This window comes from Trachemys scripta, chromosome 11, assembly GCF_013100865.1.
Source record: "Trachemys scripta elegans isolate TJP31775 chromosome 11, CAS_Tse_1.0, whole genome shotgun sequence".
In the NCBI taxonomy this organism is placed as follows: domain Eukaryota; kingdom Metazoa; phylum Chordata; order Testudines; family Emydidae; genus Trachemys; species Trachemys scripta.
The window spans coordinates 38,752,166-38,772,031 of record NC_048308.1 but is presented as its reverse complement, the minus strand read 5'-3'; the positions used below and the strand labels follow the sequence as shown (position 1 = coordinate 38,772,031).

Below are 19,866 nucleotides of genomic sequence, written 5' to 3'. Positions count from 1 at the left end.
GACACCCGGATGCGACCAGCCCTGACTGTCCAGAAGCGAGTGGCCATAGCCCTCTGGAAGCTTGCAACGCCTGACTGCTACCGGTCAGTCGCGAGCCAGTTTGGGGTGGGCAAATCTACCGTGGGGGTTGTTGTGATGCAAGTAGCCAAGGCAATCGTTGATGTACTGCTGCCAAAGGTAGTGACCCTGGGAAACTTGGAGGCGATCATAGATGGCTTCGCAGCGATGGGATTCCCAAACTGCGGTGGGGCCATAGATGGAACTCACATCCCTATCCTGGCACCGGACCACCAGGCCAGCCAGTACATTAACAGAAAGGGCTACTTTTCAATGGTGCTGCAAGCACTGGTGGACCACAGGGGACGTTTTACCAACATCAATGTCGGATGGCCGGGCAAGGTTCATGACGCTCGTGTTTTCAGGAACTCTGGTCTGTTTAGACGGCTGCAGCAAGGTATTTACTTCCCGGACCACAAAATAACTGTTGGGGATGTGGAGATGCCTATAGTCATCCTCGGGGACCCAGCCTACCCGCTAATGCCCTGGCTCATGAAGCCCTATACAGGTGCCCTGGACACTGAAAAAGAACTCTTCAACTACCGGCTGAGCAAGTGCAGAATGGTGGTGGAGTGTGCTTTTGGCCGTCTCAAGGGGAGATGGAGAAGCTTGCTGACTCGCTGTGATCTCAGCGAAACCAATATCCCCATTGTTATAGCAGCTTGCTGTGTGCTCCACAATCTCTGTGAGAGCAAGGGGGAGACCTTTATGGCGGGGTGGGAGGTTGAGGAAATTAGCCTGGCTGCTGATTACTCACAGCCAGACAGCCGGGCGATTAGAAGAGACCAGCGGGAAGCGCTGTGCATCCGGGAGGCTTTGAAAGCAAAGTTCCTGAGTGAGCAGGGTAACCTGTGACTTTCTAATTTTGTGTACAGAGAAGCCTTCACCCCACTTCCAACACACGTTTCAAAATAAAAATAGTTCTACTTTGTTAAAGCACACCGTTTTCTTTAATACTGTTTTCGCGGGAATTTTTAAAAACTGGGACGCAGACTGTGGTGCGGAGCGGCTGTAGTGTAGTCGCGCGAATGCAGCTTCTAAACTCAAGGACTGACAGGCTCCGCTGCGGTGGGATGGTTCTTTCAACGGAGCCTGTCACCCCTCCTGATAGGGACTGTGTGTATGGGGGGTCTATGTGACTTTGTGGCAGGGGGGGGGACGGTTACAGATCCCCTGCTGTGTGGCTCTGTGATCCTGCCTAAGGACCGCCGCTTAAGATCTCTAACTGCCCTCCCCTGCCACAAAGTCACAGAGCAACCCACCCCCCACCACATAACATGAAAAGAACCTCCCAGACTAACCAGGGTAAGTAGTCACTGCATCACTGCACTATGTATGTGCCCTGCTGCTGTGCCTGCCCCCGACTATGTACCCTGCCAAAGTTGACTGTCCTGTCCAATTACCAACCCCCTTTCCCCCCCTCCTCCAAAAGAACATGATGGAAACAGTAGTTAACAGAAACATATTTTTTATTATCAACTACACATGGGACTGGGAAGTGAAACTTGGACGGGGGCTTGTGTCAGGCGGGAAGGAAAGAACTTGTCAAACTGTGGGGAATGAGAGCCTTCTGCTGCTCGAGCTCTCTGCAGGGGTGGAGTGAGAGTTAGCAGGGACTCTGCCGCCTCTCCTTCTGTGCACTTTGGGTGAAGGGAGTATGGGACTTGGTGGCGGGGGAGGGCGGTTAGAGATGGACTGCAGCGGGGCTCTGTCCTCCTGCCTCCGTTCCTGCAGAACATCCACAAGGCGCCGGAGCGTGTCCGTTTGCTCCCTCAGTAGTCCAAGCAGGGTTTGAGTCGCCTGCTGGTCTTCCTGACGCCACCTCTCCTCCCGATCCATGTTGGCTTGGTGCATTTGGGACAAGTTCTCCCGCCACTGGGTCTGCTGTGCTGCCTGGGCTCGGGAGCAGGCTATAAGCTCTGAGAACATGTCCTCCCGTGTCCTCTTCTTCTTATGCCTAATCCTCCCTAGCCTCTGGGAGTGTGATGACAGGCTAGGTTGTGAGACAGTCGCAGATGGGGCTGTGGGAATGGGAAAAAGGGAGTGAATTCCTCAGAAAGATAAATGTAGTTGTGAACAAAGAACATAGTCTTTCTCTGTGAACAGGACCATGCACAGCACCTATCACATGCGCACTCAGCACAAGGTCGAATTCTCGGCCTTCGCATTCAGTGTCTGGGGTTTTGCAGAGCACTTTTGAGAACCCTGTCAGGACAACGGAATTGCTCTTGCACGCAGACATGGTAAGCCGTAGATTCGTGGCAGCTTAAAACTTTAATATTAGCAATGGCCTCATTTCACATTGAAATCAATGTCGGTCCCTGCTGCCAGCAATCCGGCAAGCAGGAAGTCTGCTCCTGTCCCACACCCTCGCGGCTGTCCCCGGGAACGATCCCTTTCGGCTGACCCTCTCCCGCCTCCACCGCGTGGCTGCAAACCAGCGGTTACAGTTCTGTAAAGGAACGGTAAGCAGTCCCAACACTAACATTCCCCTACCTCATTCAAAGCAGGTCATCATGAGCGACATCACCCTCATGAGGATCTCTGAGAGCGACAGACAGAGAATGCTCCGGGAAAGCCTTCAAAGACCAGGGCCGTATGCCGCCATGCTGTGCCAAGCAATGATTCCGGAGTACTTGCTAGTCTCGTGGCGCGGCAACGTGTCCTACTACGGAGGACCCAATAAGGCCGCTCTCCCCAAGAACCTAATGCAGCGGATTTCAAATTACCTGCAGGAGAGCTTCCTTGAGATGTCCCAGGAGGATTTCTGCTCCATCCCCGGACATATAGACCGCATCTTACTGTAGCTGCAGTAGCAGGGACTAAACAGTAGAGCGGCTTGGGCAGGACAATCATGCAAAACCGGACATTGCTAGATTTTTTTGAAATAGTTGCACTGCCCATGACTGAACCGTTAAGTTAATCAAACTAATCATGAGAAACCCATTTTTTACATTGTTAATAATCATGTTCTGTTACAAATAAATGTTTAGATGTTTACAACACTTACTGGATGATCCTTCACCAGATTCTGTGTCCGGGGTAACGGCTGGGGAGGGTTGGTAGGGGATCTCTGTAAGGGTGATGAAGAGATCCTGGCTGTCGGGGAAATCAGCGTTGTGAGCGCTGTCGACTGCCTCGTCCTCCTCATCTCCTTCCTCATCTTCCCCGTCCGCTAACATGTCCGAGGATCCGGCCGTGGACACTATCCCATCCTCAGAGTCCACAGTCAGTGGTGGGGTAGTGGTGGCGGCCGCACCGAGGATGGAATGCAGTGCCTCGTAGAAACGGGATGTCTGGGGATGGGATCCGGAGCGTCCGTTTGCCTCTTTGGTCTTCTGGTAGCCTTGCCTCAGCTCCTTGATTTTCACGCGGCACTGCGTTACATCCCGGCTGTATCCTCTCTCTGCCATGTCTTTAGAGATCTTCTCATAGATCTTTGCATTCCGTCTTTTGGATCGCAGCTCGGAAAGCACGGACTCATCGCCCCACACAGCGATGAGATCCAAGACTTCCCGATCAGTCCATGCTGGGGCCCTCTTTCTATTCTGAGATTGCACTGCCATCAGTGCTGGAGAGCTCTGCATCGTTGCCAGTGCTGCTGAGCTCGCCACGATGTCCAGACAGGAAATGAGATTCAAACTGGCCAGACAGGAAAAGGAATTCAAATTCAAATTTTCCCGGGGCTTTTCCTGTGTGGCAGTTCAGAACATCCGAGCTCTTACTGCTGTCCAGAGCGTCAACAGAGTGGTGCACTGTGGGATAGCTCCTGGAGCTATTAGCATCGATTTCCATCCACACCTAGCCTAATTCGACATGGCCATGTCGAATTTAGCGCTACTCCCCTCGTCGGGGAGGAGTACAGAAGTCGAATTAAAGAGACCTCTATGTCGAACTAAATACCTTCGCGGTGTGGACGGGTGCAGGGTTAATTCGATGTAACGGCGCTAACTTCGACATAAACGCCTAGTGTAGACCAGGCCTAATTCAATATGACCCATTTGCAAATAGGAAAGTTCACCTCACCTGAGGAAAGACTCAGGCCTAAGTGGTGACAGAAATGATTGGTCATTTGATGGGAAGAGGCTCTCTTACATAACAAACAACATTCACAGCCACATAATCGTTTATAGAAAGAAAACCCATGGGGGGGGGAGAGGGGGAAATGTAGGGTAGACTACAGATTTTGCAAACAGAATGCCCTTTCCTAGCATCTCACTAGTTTACATTTGAAAAGGATCCTGCTCTTTGTTATCAGAACTTCAGTTGCACTTCAGCTGAAGAAAAACAGATTTGTCTGTCTAGCACACAGGCCACTGGCAAGTGTTACACTTTGAAAGTGGACTATTCAAAATTTATTTTTATAGATAAAATCATTGTAAGAGCAAGAGATCTACTTTTTCCAAGGTTTTAATTCTTAGCCTTTAAGCATATTCACTACTAGTCTAAAAGTTTAGTTGAGAAGAATTCCAACTTTCAAAGATATACTAGGACAAATTCTTTGCTAAGTCAGTAATTCCCAGCAGAATATCTGGACCACTGTATTTTGCAGGAGTCTGATTCACCACTGCATTACTCCACGTTTACACCTGAATATCTACATTGAAATCAATGGTGCCAGAGGGGTGGAAAACTGGAATAACATCAGGGTGGATCAGGTCATAGGTGTCTGATGGGGTGTCCATCCCACACAGGACTGGAAGGGATTAAGATGGGCAGATAGGGCTATTAACGCCACAGGCGGCACCTGGAGGAAGAGCCAAGAAGCTGATTGCAATCAGCTTCAGCTGTGCAGGAAAAGGTGGGGCTTATAAAGCCACAAAGATGGTGCAGGGAAAGGGTAGTCATTCCCTGAGAAGAGAGTGGAGGGTTTGGAGCTGGTACATCCAACATAAGGAGGGGAACAAGGAGTTGTAGGAAGCAGTCCAGAGAAGGAGCAGCAAGGGCTAGGAGAGAAAAGCCCAGAACTGATGGGTTGAGGGTCCTTGGACTGGAACGTGGAGTAGAGGGCGGACTGGCTTCCTCTACCAGCCAGCGAGGGCATGGCATAAACCGTCAGGGCAGCGAATGGGAAGACTGCCTGGGTCACTATGGTAATGACAGGGAATTGAAGGATTGTACCCCATAAAGGGGAATGCTGAGTGACCTAGCCGGAGGACTAAGTCACAAAGAGAACGCTGCGGTTCCTGGGACAAGAGTGGGGCTGCAGACCTAGGAGAGAGACAATGTGATGGGTGCGACAACAGAAAGGGGCATCAACCTTGAGAGCTAATCCCCTGAGTGACCAGGAGGAGATGCCAGACAAGCAGTGAGTGGTGCACCCCATGACAGTATTTAAAAATTCTAAAACATTGGTGGTGTCCATATGAGAACATATTAGTCTCCAAAATACATATGAATGATAAAACAGCCATATGGATCACATATTATTATGCACACTGAAGCATCACTATAAGACAACAAGGCATAGGCCAATGTAACTGTATACAGACGCAAAACCATTTTGTGGGGAGGTTATTGTATTAAAATATTTCACTAATAGTGAACTGGCTAGCATATGGCTATACTGTAAGTTCTCTGAGTTTTACATATAATCACAGAATTAGCAAATGATCTTTACTGTTTATACACAGGGAAAATAACCAACTAAATGCTCCAAGGGTTTGTGCAATACCTAACTAAGCTGTAACAACTTTTAAACTAAAAAATTCTAGAACTAGGTTGGAATTTCTTTTTTGTTTCTTTTCTATTTGGAACTGAAATGCTTCCCTTCAATAGGAAATATTTTATTGTTTTCAATAACAGCTTACATTAACATTTATGTTTACTAGCTTACATCCTAGTACTGTATATGTCTTAGCTCAATTAAATCAGACTATAGTTTTGGATTTGCCAACATAGCTTTTTTTCCCTCTTCCATTAGGTCATCACTTTAATGATGAATGAGTAGGGGAGTTGGTTTAAAACAATACTGATTAAGTAAAACCTGACAAAAATGTCAGGAAGGACTTGTTAATTCCTGCCATCTCCGTTCCTTTAACACACTGACACACACACACACAACCCTACTTTCTGCTGTACTGTCTGTCAGCTTCAATTGTGGAGCGATGCAGGATTGATTGCAAGGACGCAGAGTAGGAACAGAGTGAAAGAATTCCTATATTCCCAAATTTCACTGACATATTTATTTGCTTACAAGCAGTTTTATTCCCTCCCCTTTAAATAAGTGGCAGAACCCACAAAACTTTTACCAACCTTTCTATACAGTGCCTCTCTACCTTTGAGAACAGTTATCAGTTGATTGTAGCAGGCTCTTACAGCAATATGAGTGGAAGAGTGGTGTAAGACCACTTTTCTTAAACCAACTCCATGACACACAACTGTATGGAAATACTCTAGGCAACCCTCTCTAATAAACTTACTAAAATATAACTTGTTGCTCCTGATAGACTAATATCCATTCCTTTGTAAACACAACACAGCTACAAACTGTAAACTGTTTACTAACTCTTTCCTGTCTCCTGACATAGGTAAAGTATTTTAAATACATTCTGCATTTCACAGATTAGCAAGGCAGCACAATCTAATCAACTACTTATCTTACTAAGCATGCAAGATATTGCTCATACTATCAGTTTTCAGCTTGTAATTATAAAATATATGAAACTGTTTTGAAATGAAATTTTGTGAACTTTCTCTATTGCCCTTATTTACGAACACTATTTTCACATTTTACATTCTACTAACTCAGTTATGCCAGAGAAAGAAATGAAAGCAACTCACCACACCATATGAATACGTGTCACATGTTTCAGACACTGGGAGACTCTGGATAACTTCTGGAGCCATCCAAGGGAAGGTACCCACCAAGGACATGTGTGTCGTATGGTGGTGAAACCTTGAAGCACCGAAATCACAGATCTGGCAAAAACAAACAATAAATGCCAACTTCTCATTCATTTGACTTCAAAGATATCACGCAAAAGAGCTGCAAAACCTTCCAAATAATTAAAATATTCCTACCTTTAATACTCCATCAGCAGCTATAACAACTGGAAAATCAAGAAAAAAAATGTAAGTAAATTACATTACAAAGAACAATGTATCTTGTTATTAACATCTGAATGGCAAACCAGTTGACATTTTATAAAGAAAAATGATCCCACACTGATCCAGGACTTGAATATATTGACACACACAATTCTCTTGATTTCTTGGGAAGTGTTTGAAGAAGACTTGTCAAATACCTGAAAGTCTATGAATAAACTCTGTAACCGCGTTAGAAAAAAATTCACAAAGAGGTCTATTAATAGTTAGCAAATTAAATTTTCATTTATTAGTAAAGAGTACAACTAACTCCTTAGTTATAATTCAATCCTCCCTTACACATTTCCTCAAACACCTTACACAGTTGTAATTGTGGTTACAATGTCATCCACTGTATGTATCCATTTATTGACATTAGCTGCAAATAAGTCGGAGAAAATTCAGTGTGATGTTTGAATTATTTTTCAGTTTCACAGTGACATTTTTCATCAAATACCCTTTCCACAATCACCTTTACCCTAACTTTTACAGCGCATTAGCAAACACAGTGGAACCCGCTTGTAGGCAATGCAGTTAGAGTCAAATTCCACTTACAGTGAAAGTTGAGTGAAAGTCTAGAATTGTTTCAATGGACTTTCAATCCTCTTACACTGAAGTGTCACTTTACTTAGAGTGAAGTTTCTTTCCACTCGAATAGTAAGCTGATAAAGATGTTTAAAAAATTGGACTTATACCCTCCTGCATAATGTAAAACACCAGACACCCTGCTACTCGAAGGTTTCCTCCACACACCTAGTCAAAATTATTGTTCTGTTTGGTTTACTTTAGAATACCAGGAATGTAAAGTCTCTTCACTGGTTTTGTTGAAAGACCTCTTGGGAAAGATCTCATGTTCAGTGTAAACGCTAACACCTTAATTGAAGAGGCAGGGGTATTTAACCTTTAACAAAGATGGTCCAGTATCTCCAAAATTAATTAGCTATTAAAAAGCTGAATAGTTGCAAACAAAAACAGAAAAATCAAGGAGTTTGACTGAAAAAAAAATTCTCTACTTTCAATTACACATCGCAACCTTCACTCTCTTGCCTCCTATGACATCATCATTTCACTAGTTCTCTAGTCATCAGAGATAAAATCAGGGCAGACAAGATGTGAATTGAATATTTAATGTAAAATATAAGCAGGGGAAAAAGGCATTTTTGGATTTATTTTTTAATAAAAAATGTTCCAGGGATTCATCAACATGAAGCAGCAAAAAAAACAGTGCAATCTCAGGATTTTTCTGTTGTCTATCACCTTTAAGTGAGTTCCACTGTACCAATGCCTCTTGAAATGCATATAGCAGATGGGTATTAAGTACTCCATCAGCTCCCTCTTTTCCTCTGGCTGGCAAGGGAGGAAAGGAGAAGTTGTCATTACTTGTACCACTTGGGAGATGGGGAAAATAGGAATTCCGGGTCCCAGGTTTTGTTACAGCTCCTTCCCATGTGGAACAAAGAAGATAAAACAAGACCTTGCTGCACACCAATAAGGGTGTGTCCACTCTACAAGAGCAGCTATCCACCACTAGCATAGTTTTCTCTCTCAGCTTGGAGAATCTGTCTTCTAATTTTTATTTATTATTTTTGGCTCAGGTGGACAGGAAAACAGAATCCCTATAACTGCGTCAGAGAACACCATTAGGACCTTGTCTACATTAGCATTTTTCTTTGAATTACCCACTATTTCACTGCCACCAGTGCCCCTCCACTTTGTATTTTAAATTAAATTTGATATTTTGAGGAATACAGATAAATCCCAGGGCAAAGCAAAAGCCCACATCTTTGGAATCCAGAGGTTTTCTATGCTTATTTTGATCTTACATTCAGATTAGGACTTGATGAAGATTAATTCTTATGGCAATAGTAATAAAGCAACGAATACTGATACTAAAGGGTATTTATTAAAAAGTGGATGGTTTGGGTCAATTTTGAGTTAACCAAATTGTGGAAATCATTCAGCACACTAAGAAGTTTCAACTTTTCTTTTGTTTAAAGGCTCTTTTTACTTTCCATGAAAGTTTGTCAGCTGTACCCAGATTTCTCACTAGGTCTATAAATGTAGTATTCTAAGTCAAAATGTCTCATGCAGCCTTTGACTATATCACCATCTATGACTTCCTAAAATGGTACATTTTGGCACATCTCCTCTAAACTTTCATGGAAGCTAAATAAAAATTTTCAGACGGGTAAATTGAAACATATGCTCTGAATGCCTTTTATGCCCTGGTTAGTGGGGATATTCAGCACAAAAAAATAAGCTTACCTCAAAAACTGATGTGAGCCTTGCTCACCCTTAAACAAAGGTAGAAGGAGATTTCTAACTATAAAATCCAAACTACAAATACGGAAAGAAATATCCAATATTTCCCATTACAGTATTAAAGGTTCACAATGATTCCTCCCAGAGATTCACTTTAGCAATAATAGCATCAATGATTAATCAAAGTTTATAAAACAAAATAAATATTTTCTTAAAAAGATACTTAAGAATGAAACTACATCCAGCCATTTCTCCATGATGACATTCTTATACAGCATTTGGTGAATCAGAATAATTTGTAAGCCACTTACAAGTAGTAAATATTTCAATTAAAGTCACTTTTCAGCATGTTTCATAACTGGTCTGGAACTAACCAAGTAGAACAGTTTCATTCAAACCCCACAGCCAATTACATTCTTCAGAAGCACTATCATCTGCAAAAGTTCAATCAATGCTGAAAGAACTAAAACATTTTTAGAGAAGATACTGGGCACGAATCTCAAGTCCATTTCGGCTGTTTTGCACTCTTCATAGCAGTCCTCCACCATCCCTTCCTGGGCCTCAGCATACAGGACATTTCCAGGAAAAAGGGAAAGTACCCTGACAAACCTTGGCTGCTGGAACAGACTCTGGGAAACAAGGCATAATTTAAAGCAGCACTACGGACTGCTCTGAATTATGCCAGGGACTGGAATGGTGCCCAGATAGCCTCAGAATTCGGGGCAGGGAACACAAAGATGGCTTAGTGCTGTCTTTTCTCTGCCTCAGCTGCGTATCTTAGCTACAGCTGAAGATTTAGCCCTGTATCTCTCGAAGGCTAAAGTTAAATTGTCACATTAACTGAAAGTAGAAATATAGAATCACTTAAGTGTAAGGTTACTTTACCATTTCTAGACTTCAGATCTCTGTGAATTACTTTGACCGGAGCCTCCATATGCAAATAGTGCATTCCTATAGAAAAATGAGGGAAAGTGTTTAAATTATGGTGGCTTAGCAAGGCCACTGCTTGTCAATGCTTGTGTTAATGATGATCTATAGTACATTAGAAGAGGAATGCTGCTTGCCTATGTGATTATTTGCATGTAGAGAGCCCTAAAGTATTTAAAAGTATACATGTAATACAGTGCCATGTACGTGAACATAAATAGATTGAGACATCACCCACCCAATATATAATTTTTATGCTCTTATTTCTCTTCTTTCATTTCCTATTTTAAATATCTTTAAACATCTAATGCAGGCAGAGCTGGGTGAGTCCTAGATAGGCTTATCAACCAGAAATATGATCTGTGTTCCAACAGTTGGAGGTATTCTGCAACTTGCTCTTGCGTCTAAACATCACACTCAATGTTGGGATTTAAACGATAATTGCATAGAGTTAATCATAATGACAAGCCCAATGCCTTATCTGCTGTACCTTCTTCTAGGGCTTGGAGGATATAAAATGTAACCACTAGCCTTCATTATTCAGATGAAAATATTTAGCGAGTAACTTGGGTATTTTAAGATAAAACTCCCAAAAGGCTGGCACTTACAAACCTTTTAAAAATAGATAAAAATAAATTGTGGTTTAGCCATTTAGTCCCTGGGGCACTGAGATTCTCTAGCATGGACTCCTGAAGAGCCCAAGGACTTCTATGGGACACCACATGTGCACAGGGATCAACACTGACCAATCTGAATGCAGGATCAGGGCCTTAAAGAATTAGCTAGTCTTTGAATGTGTATTTAACAACAAAAAGGGACTAAAAACTGTTTACTAGCACTTTAAGTAATTTAAAAAAAACCAGTCAAATTACTTGGGAAATTTTGAAGAGTGTTTTAAAATTTTTGTGTGTGGTACAATACATACAGAATAGCATCCACCTGTCTCAAGTTACTTGGATCATTTCTAATTAAACTGTTCCATTGAGTAGTCTAAGGGCTTGTCTAGACACTAAGGACATGTCTACATTACGGGCTGGATTGACAGGCAGTGATGGATCCAGCGGGGGTTGATTTATCGTGTCTAGTCTAGATGCAATAAATCGATCGCCACGCGCTCTCCAGTCGACGCCGGTACTCCACCAGAACAAGAGGCGCAGGCAGAGTCGACAGGGGAGCGTCAGCCATCGACTTACCACAGTGAAGATACCGTGGTAAGTAGATCTAAGTACATCGACTTCAGCTATGTTATTCACGTAGCTGAAGTTGCGTAACTTAGATCGAGACACCCCCCTCCCCCAGTGTAGACCAGGCCTAAAGAAAGTTAAGACAAATTAACTAAAGGTGTGAAGTTAGAGCACATTATTTAAAGTGCATAAAACCCCTGTGTTGGGTGCTCTCATTTAGAAGTAAAGTAGTTTTAGTTTGCTTTAACTAACACGGGAAGGTATTCTGGAATAGCCACTCCTGACTCCCTTTGGAAGTGGATTAAGCTAATTTGGAATAAGGCACTCTTCTTGGAAAGTGTCCACACAGGAATTTAATCAGGAATAGCTATTCCACTTAAAATTCAAACCCCACCCACCTTAAACCAAAATTCACTTCTCAGCGTAGGGAAGCTCTTAGTCTTGCTTAAACTAAAGTGCACTAAGGTCACTTTATTTCATCTTAATTTTCCTGACTATCCCTATATAGCCAATATAAGCCATAAACCTAGATATTGATATATCTATGCAATATATTTCTATACACAGTCACTCATGAAAAATATTCTGCTGGGATTTAGAGCCAAAACACAACTAGAAATGATCAATGGGAGGGAGTTATTGTTAGAAATCAGCCTCTCTTACCTTTAGCTATGTCAGTTGCCCAGGTCATCATATGCTCCATATCCATGTCTTCACTTCTGTTGCTATTAATGTAATCATACAATGAGCCAACAGAAGCATATTCTATTAAAAAAGATACATAGCATGTGTCAAAATGTTGCTTCTAAATCAAAAGCTGGGTGATTTACCACCACCGACTGAATCTATTTATAGACAAATGTAATCCTCATATAAAACTCTGCAATAAGACTCTGTGGGTTCAATAGTTAGCAGCAGGTTGTATTCTGCAGGGGTGTAAAACAGAGGCATTTTGTTTTTAATTATCCCCAGACAGGTAAGTAGTGGACTTTAAAATTAAGACAGTAGAAAGGCTCAGCATAAATAGAATTCAGATTAGCCAGATCAGGAGCTTGACAAGTATTTGGGGACAGGTACATCGGAATGGTTAAAAAAAAAGTTTGATGAGCACAGTTCTGCTCAGAAAAACAACTATGTAAAAATGTCACCTGCTCATTTGCATATTCATTCAGTATTTCATCTACTGACTTGAGGGACTAAAATAAGTTGTACGGCTTTTCTCTGTTCTTATCCCTGCAGAGCCAACACTGCTAAGAAAGCAAGGTGGATTCTATTCCTTCTTGTTCATTGTCAACAGAATTATTTACAAATTACTTTGTTCGGAACAATGACATCTGTGCAAACCCATTAACAGAAGTGTGGTTGCACAGGTGTAACTAAGGGCATGTCTACACCACAGTTGGAGGTCTATCTGCAGCATGTGTAGACATACACAAGCCAGCTTCGAACTAGCTAGTCCAGGTACCAACTGCAGTGAAGCCATGGCAGCATGGGCTAGCTGCCCAAGTACAAGCCCCGCAGTGAGTCTGGGTACGGTCTCTGGCAGCTAGCGCATGCTGCAGTTGGCACCTAAGCTAGCTAAATCAAAGCTTGTTCAGACATGTCTACACATGCTGCAATCACATCTCCAATTGCAGTGAAGACATACACCCCAAGGGCTAATTTGGCCTGTAGGGCTCTTTATTGTTGGTGATGATGTGTGGAGAGAATCCACTTTGACTTTCAGAGCCCAGGCTGAGTTTGCAGGGCTAGAAAAATCAATCTATTTACTGCAAACTGAGCACAACTGATTCCAAAGTCACAAATACAAACTTGGAACTCCACAGTGCCATTTGATAGTAATTTTTCAGTACTTTAAATCATAAAGTTGTTCTTCATGGGAACACAGGATTTGCCATTCTTGATCAGATTACTGGTTCGTCAAATGGACTCCAGCAGTGTCCAATATTTAGTGCTGCAGAGGAAGGTGGACACTCGTCATCACTGTATTATTGTGCAACGTTGTACATGAGGGAGGGCAAAACAGTCCATCACAAAGTAGGAGATAATCTACTTTACTTATTGTCTAAAAATATATGAGTCAAGTATTAGAATATGACCTTAAATTAGGTTTTTTTGGGGGAGGGAAAACAGGAGAGTCAGATAAGTAGAAAGAGAAATTTTTGTTAAGAAAAAAATGGTCTAATGTTGAAGTGCTGTGGCCAAATTTTCACCTGTGCTAGGATAGGCTTGGTGTGAGAAATGTGGGGACGGGAGAAGCTGTCAGAAACAAGTTCTGCCTCCCTGATTTTCCTGGTGCAATTGTGCCTGCCCTGCCCATTGGCATATGTTGGAGCAGCGTAGGGGCTGCTGTAACTTCTGACAACTGGTTATGGTTGCTATGACACTATATCCTAGTAGTGAATTAAGCAGACACTACATCTCACCTGCTCCCAGCCTCTATGTCAGGATGTATAGGGGCAGATGATGTAGGACCCAGCTACACCACTTTAAACCAGCTGAGAACTTCCCTACACCAGGGAAATCATCAGTTGGTCTCTTAGAGCCAGATTCCACCACTTTAAACCATCTGACTGGTGCAAAGTGGCCAGAACAGGCGGACAGAACCTCGGTATGTAAGCACAACTTCTAGGCCATGTCTATACTGCCAAGTTCAGTCAATGAAAATTATGTTGGCATACAATCACTGAAGTCTGTATATCGCTCAGACGTATGCATGCTTGGCTTCCTGTGTCAGCGCTCCCCATACTCACCAGGAGTGCTTGTGTCGATGCAAAGTGCGGTGCACTGGATAGATATCCCAGCGGTGCACTGGATAGATATCCCAGCGGTGCCCCACACTGCTGTGTGGCGCAGTGCCTTTTGGGACCTTTTCACAGTGCTTTGTGGGATAGTAGCAAAGTGCCCAGGGATTTCTGAGAGCTACAGGTCAAGTTCCTAACATGCAGGTTTCTATATCCCATACTACCTGCCACATCCAGTAATTTTTCAAAACTCCCACAGTCCCACGCAGCACTTTTTGGTCTCCACCATCACTCTGACAGAAGCATGGAGCCTGCAGAGCTCATCACAGTTCTTATGTGCATTGCTAATACATCCAGGAAGCATCATTGTCCAGTATGTGCACAGCTTGAGGAAGTACTGCTACCATTAGGACTAAGATGAGAACAATGTGGAGATGTTCGAGCACAATAACTAGAAGCTAATGGGCACAGTGAAAAAACATTCCAGGTTGCTGCTGGCATTTTTGGAGCAGCTTCACATGGTAGACAGTGAGTCCCTACTGTTGGAACTGCATTGTCATAATGCACATTTAAAATGATGAGCACTGGCTGCAAAACTTTTGAATGCAAAAGGCCACATTCTTGGACCTGCATGCCGAGTTCGCCCCAGCCCTTCAGCACAGGGACACCAGAATGAGAGCTGCATTGACAGTGGAGAAGAGTGTGGCACTTGCATTCTGGAAGCTTGCAGCACTGAATTGCTATTGGTCAGTGGGAAATCATTTTGGAGCTGGAAAACCCAGAGTTTGGGCCATAGTGATGGAAGTTTGTAGAGCCATTAAATGTCTCCTGCTATATCGGACTGTGACCCTTGGCAATGTGCAGAACATCACAGATGGATCTGCAGCAATGGGGTTCCCAAACTATGGTAGGGTGATAGGTAGCAGGCATATCACTATTTTGGGACCAACCCACCTTGCTACAGAGCACATCAACAGAAAAGGCCACTTTTCCATCATAAAAGCGCTCATGATCATCAGGGACATTTCACAGATAACAATGTAGGCTTGTCAGGGAAGGTGCATGACACACACATTTTTAAGAACACAACTATTCAGAGAACTGTAAACAGGGACATTCTTCCCCGACTGGCAGATTACCACTGGCAATATTGAAATGTCAATAGTGACCCTTACTCCCCCGGCTCATGAAGCTGTGCACTGGCCACCTCAACAGCACCAAGGAAAGATTCAAATACTGGCTCATCAGGTGCCCCATGACTGTTGAATGTGCTTTTGGTAGACTGAAGGGACGCTGGATTGGATCTCAATAGATTGGATCTCAGCAAGAAAAACACCCCAATGGTTATAGCTGCATGTTGTGACCTACGTAATATCTGTGAGGTGAAGGAAAAAGGGCTACCACCAGTGCTGTGCAGTTGAGGGAGGCTTTAAAAGAGCATGTCAAGAGTCAGCCATAGCACAGCTTTCATGAAATAGTGTCTGTCGTGTGTTTTAGATTATATATTGGTTTGGTCCAAGCCTGCCACTATGAATTCTGGAACGCTTGATGTACATTGTGTCTTTGCCTCCCATTATGTGTTTTGCAGTGCCTGGTGTGAACTAATAAAGATACTGAGACTTTCCAAAAACTATGTGGAAAATAGCAGTTAACCAAATTAAAGTGCAAACAAAGACATACAAGGCTATTTTTTTTTTTTTTACCAGCACTGTTAAGAGGGGGAACACAGTTTACAAAACCAGGTGAAAATGGAAGTAAACAATAAACATTTATGTCCATGTAAGTAAACAGTAGTTCAATGTAGTCCGTTGTGACTACTAGTTTTCTCAGGTCGGTATGTGTGTAGCTTTGGTTCTCCTTGTTGTGCCCCGGTTGGAGTGGTAGGTGTAAGGATATACACTGTGGTGCCATGTGGTATGGTGGGAGTTGTTGGGGGCAGGGACCATGCAGCTCTCCAAGGACTGCAAAGGCTGCTGGGTCTGGGATCTCTGGGCCTGTAGGTCAACCATGCTCTGCAACATTTGTGTTTGTTGCCTGAGCAACCCCATTACATCCTGGTACGTTTCTTGATGCATCTCTTGGTTCTTTTGCATCTTCTGCAGCAACCACTCTCTCCATTCTCAGTCTCTCTCCTTGTTCCCATTCTGAAGGGCACTGCCAAGCCCTTTGATCATGGTCCAAGGCAACTGTGGCTGGGAGGATGGATCTTGCATAACCTACACTCCTTAATCCTCTTCCTTCTCCTCTTGATCAGGGTCAGATGTTCAGTGCGGGGGAACCCTCAAGGCCATCACACCAGAAGCTGCTGATAAAACCAGACAGATACACCATTAGATTTATAGTCACAATGGAAAAGAAAAGCTAAGTCTCAAAACTGCCTTATGTCATTCCCATAAACACTTTTAATAAGAAATGCTTTATTGCCACTGTGGCTTTGGAGAGCCTCACTACAGCACCACTCTATCTCAAACCATGGTGAATATGGAGGAGTCGGAGCAGGGGGTGTTCTGTTCCATGTTGCTATGAAGTTTAGTGTTACACCACCTCCATCCCCTCTGGTACAGGTATAGGGAAATGGCAGAGAATATATTGGCACTAGTTTAATAGCAAAAGGGGAGGGTAAAAAGAGGGAAGATAGGAGCACTCACTTAGCACAAAAGCAAGATGTTAAGGACAATATTAATCAAGGATCCAAAGGACATGAAGAGAAGAAATTCTTAAATTGCCTTTACACCAATGCTAAGAGCCTGGGTAACAAAAAAGAGGAACTGGAATTGCCCGTTTATGAGCATAAATTCAGTCTAGCGGTTCTTACTGAAACCTGATGGGATGATTTGCACAACTGGAATGTTAAAATCAATGGCTATAACCTATTTAGGAAGGACTGAATAGGCAAATGGAGAGCGGGAGTGGCACTCTATGACCAAAATGGCATTACCTCTTTCTGAGTCACTGGTAACTTGGAAGAAAATTATCTTGAATGCTTACAAATCAATGTCCTAACAGATAAAACACAAGATGGGCTATTGGTTGGTGTCTGCTACAAACCACCAAATCACACTAGGGAACAGGATGGCTTTCTCCTTACACACTTATCTATAATTTGTAGGAAAAACAGCTGCATCATCCTGGGGGATTTCAATCTGAGTGACATATGTAGGAGGTTCTATGCTGCCAATACTAAAACACCCTTAGAATTTCTAAACATTATAGCTGACAATTTCCTAACCAAGTGTTGCAGTCAATGCCGAGGAATTTTTTGAGACTTTGTCCTAACAGATAAATAAGAACAGATCACACAACTAAAAATTAATGGCAGGAGTATAGGTAGCAGCTAGTGACGAACAAACATAAAAAAGGTCTCATTTAAATATAACACATTGTCATTGAATATTGACAAAATGTACAAGTGCTTATTCACAGATGCTAGAAGTCTACATACTAAGATGAGTGAACTACAGTGCCTGACATTAAATGGGAATATTGATATAACAGGCATCACAGAAACTTAGTGGAATGAAGGTAATCAATGGGACATGGTAATACCAAGGTACAAAACATATAGGAATGACAGAGTAAGTCATGCTGGTGGGAGAATAGCGCTATATATGAAAAAAAAAAAAAAGCATAGAGCCAAATAAAGTAAATATCTTAAATTAATCAAACTGTACCACAGAAACTCTATGGATAGAAATTCCATTCTTGAACAACAAGAATATAGCAGTAAGAAGATACTACTGACCAGGATGGTGATGGTGATTGTGAAATGCTCAGAGAGATTAGAAAGGCTACAAAGGCAGAAAACACAATAATAATGGGGGATTTCAACTATCCTATTGACTGGGTAAATGTCATCTCAGGAAGGGATGCAGAATAAAATTTATAGACATATTAAATGACTGCTATTTGGACCAGCTTGTCCTAGAATTCACAAGGGGAGAGGCAAATCTTGATTTAGTCATAAGTGGAACGCAGGATCTGATCCAAGAGGTGAATATAGCTGAACTGCTCCATAACAGCAACCATAATGTAATTAAATTTAATATCCTGGGGGGGGAGGGAATGCTAAAGAATCCCACCACGGTAGCATTTCACTTCAAAAAGGGGAACTACACAAAAATGAGGAAGCTAGTTAAACGGAAATTAAAAAGAACAGTTGCAAGGGTGCACTGTGTGCCGACTGCATGGAGACTATTTAAAAACACCGTAACAGAGGCTCAAACTAAATGTATACCACAAATAAAACAGTAAGATAAAAAAAATTCCAGCATAGTTAAACAGAGTAAAACAGGTGGTAAGAAGCAAAAAGACATCCTTTAAAAATTGGAAGTCAAATCTTAGTAAGGAAAACAGAAAAAGAGCATCAATTCTAGCAAGTTAAGCAAAAAAGCTTAATAAGGCAGGCCAAGAAAGAACTGGAATACTGAGGTGCTAAAGGAGCACTCAAGAAAGACAAGGCTATTGTGGAGAAGCTAATGAATTCTTTGCATTAGTATTCAGTGCAGAGGATTTGGGGGAGATCCCCATAGTTGAGTCATTCTTTTTAGGTAACAAATCTGAGGAACTGTCCTAGATTGAGGTGTCATTAGAGGTGGTTTTGGAACAAATTGATAAATTAAACTGTAATAAGTCACCAGGACCAGATGGTATTCACTCAAGACTTCAGAAGCAACTCAAATATGACATTGCAGAACTACTAACTCTGGTATGTAATCTATCATTTAAATCAGCCTCTATACCAGATGACTGGATGATAGCTAATGTAACACCTATTTTTAAAAAAGACTTCTGACCGCTAATTGCCAGGATCGCTTCTGTAAGCTTAACTTCAGTACCAGGCAAACTGGTTGAAAATAAAGTAAAGAACAGAATCATCAGATACACAGATAAACACGATATGTTGGGGACGAGTCAACATGGCTTTTGTAAAGGGAAATCATGCCACACCAATCTATTAGAATTGTTTGAGGGATACAGTGTACTTGGACTTTCAGAAAGCCTTTGACAAGGTGCCTCACCAAAGGGTCTTAAGCAAAGTAAGCTGTCATGGGATAAGAGGGAAGGTCCTCTGATGGATCAGTAACTAGTTAAAAGATAGGAAACAAAGGGTAAGAATAAATGACCATTTTTCACAACGGAGAGAGGTAAATAGCTGGGTCCCCCAAAGACAATGGTGGACAACCTGCGGCCCATCAGAGTAATCGGATTGTGGGCTGCGAGACAATGTAATTGTAAATGGGGAATCATTATCGAGCTGATGTGTTTCCAGCAGTGTTTCCAATGGGGACCGGTTCTTGGCCCTATGTTATTTAACATTTTTATCAATGACCTGGAAGAAAACATAAAATCATCCCTGATAAAGTTTGCAAATGACACTGCAGAGTGGTAAATAATGAAGAGGACAGGTCACTGATTCAAAGTGATCTGGATTGCTTGGTAAAGTGGGCAAGCAAACAATATGTGCTTAATATGGCTAGATATAAAGGTATACATCTACAAATAAGTTTTATAGGCTATGCTTACAGGATGGGGGCATCTATCTGGAGAAGCGGTGCCCCTGAAAAAGATCAGAGGATGATGGTGGATAATCAGCTGAACATGGGCTC

At 42.6% G+C, this 19,866-nt stretch overlaps 1 protein-coding gene across 3 annotated transcripts in view; it reads right to left on the bottom strand.

The window, feature by feature from the left end:
- MAP3K20 (mitogen-activated protein kinase kinase kinase 20) overlaps positions 1 to 19,866 on the bottom strand; it is a 129,977-nt gene that overhangs the window by 65,723 nt on the left and 44,388 nt on the right. For all 3 annotated transcript variants that reach the window (XM_034785402.1, XM_034785401.1, XM_034785403.1), the window contains exons 4-7: positions 12,180 to 12,281; positions 10,291 to 10,356; positions 7,081 to 7,109; positions 6,841 to 6,978 (exon numbers count right to left, since the gene is read on the bottom strand). In XM_034785402.1, the coding sequence (XP_034641293.1) occupies positions 6,841 to 6,978; positions 7,081 to 7,109; positions 10,291 to 10,356; positions 12,180 to 12,281 (335 nt within the window). The remainder of the gene's footprint in view (positions 1 to 6,840; positions 6,979 to 7,080; positions 7,110 to 10,290; positions 10,357 to 12,179; positions 12,282 to 19,866) is intronic.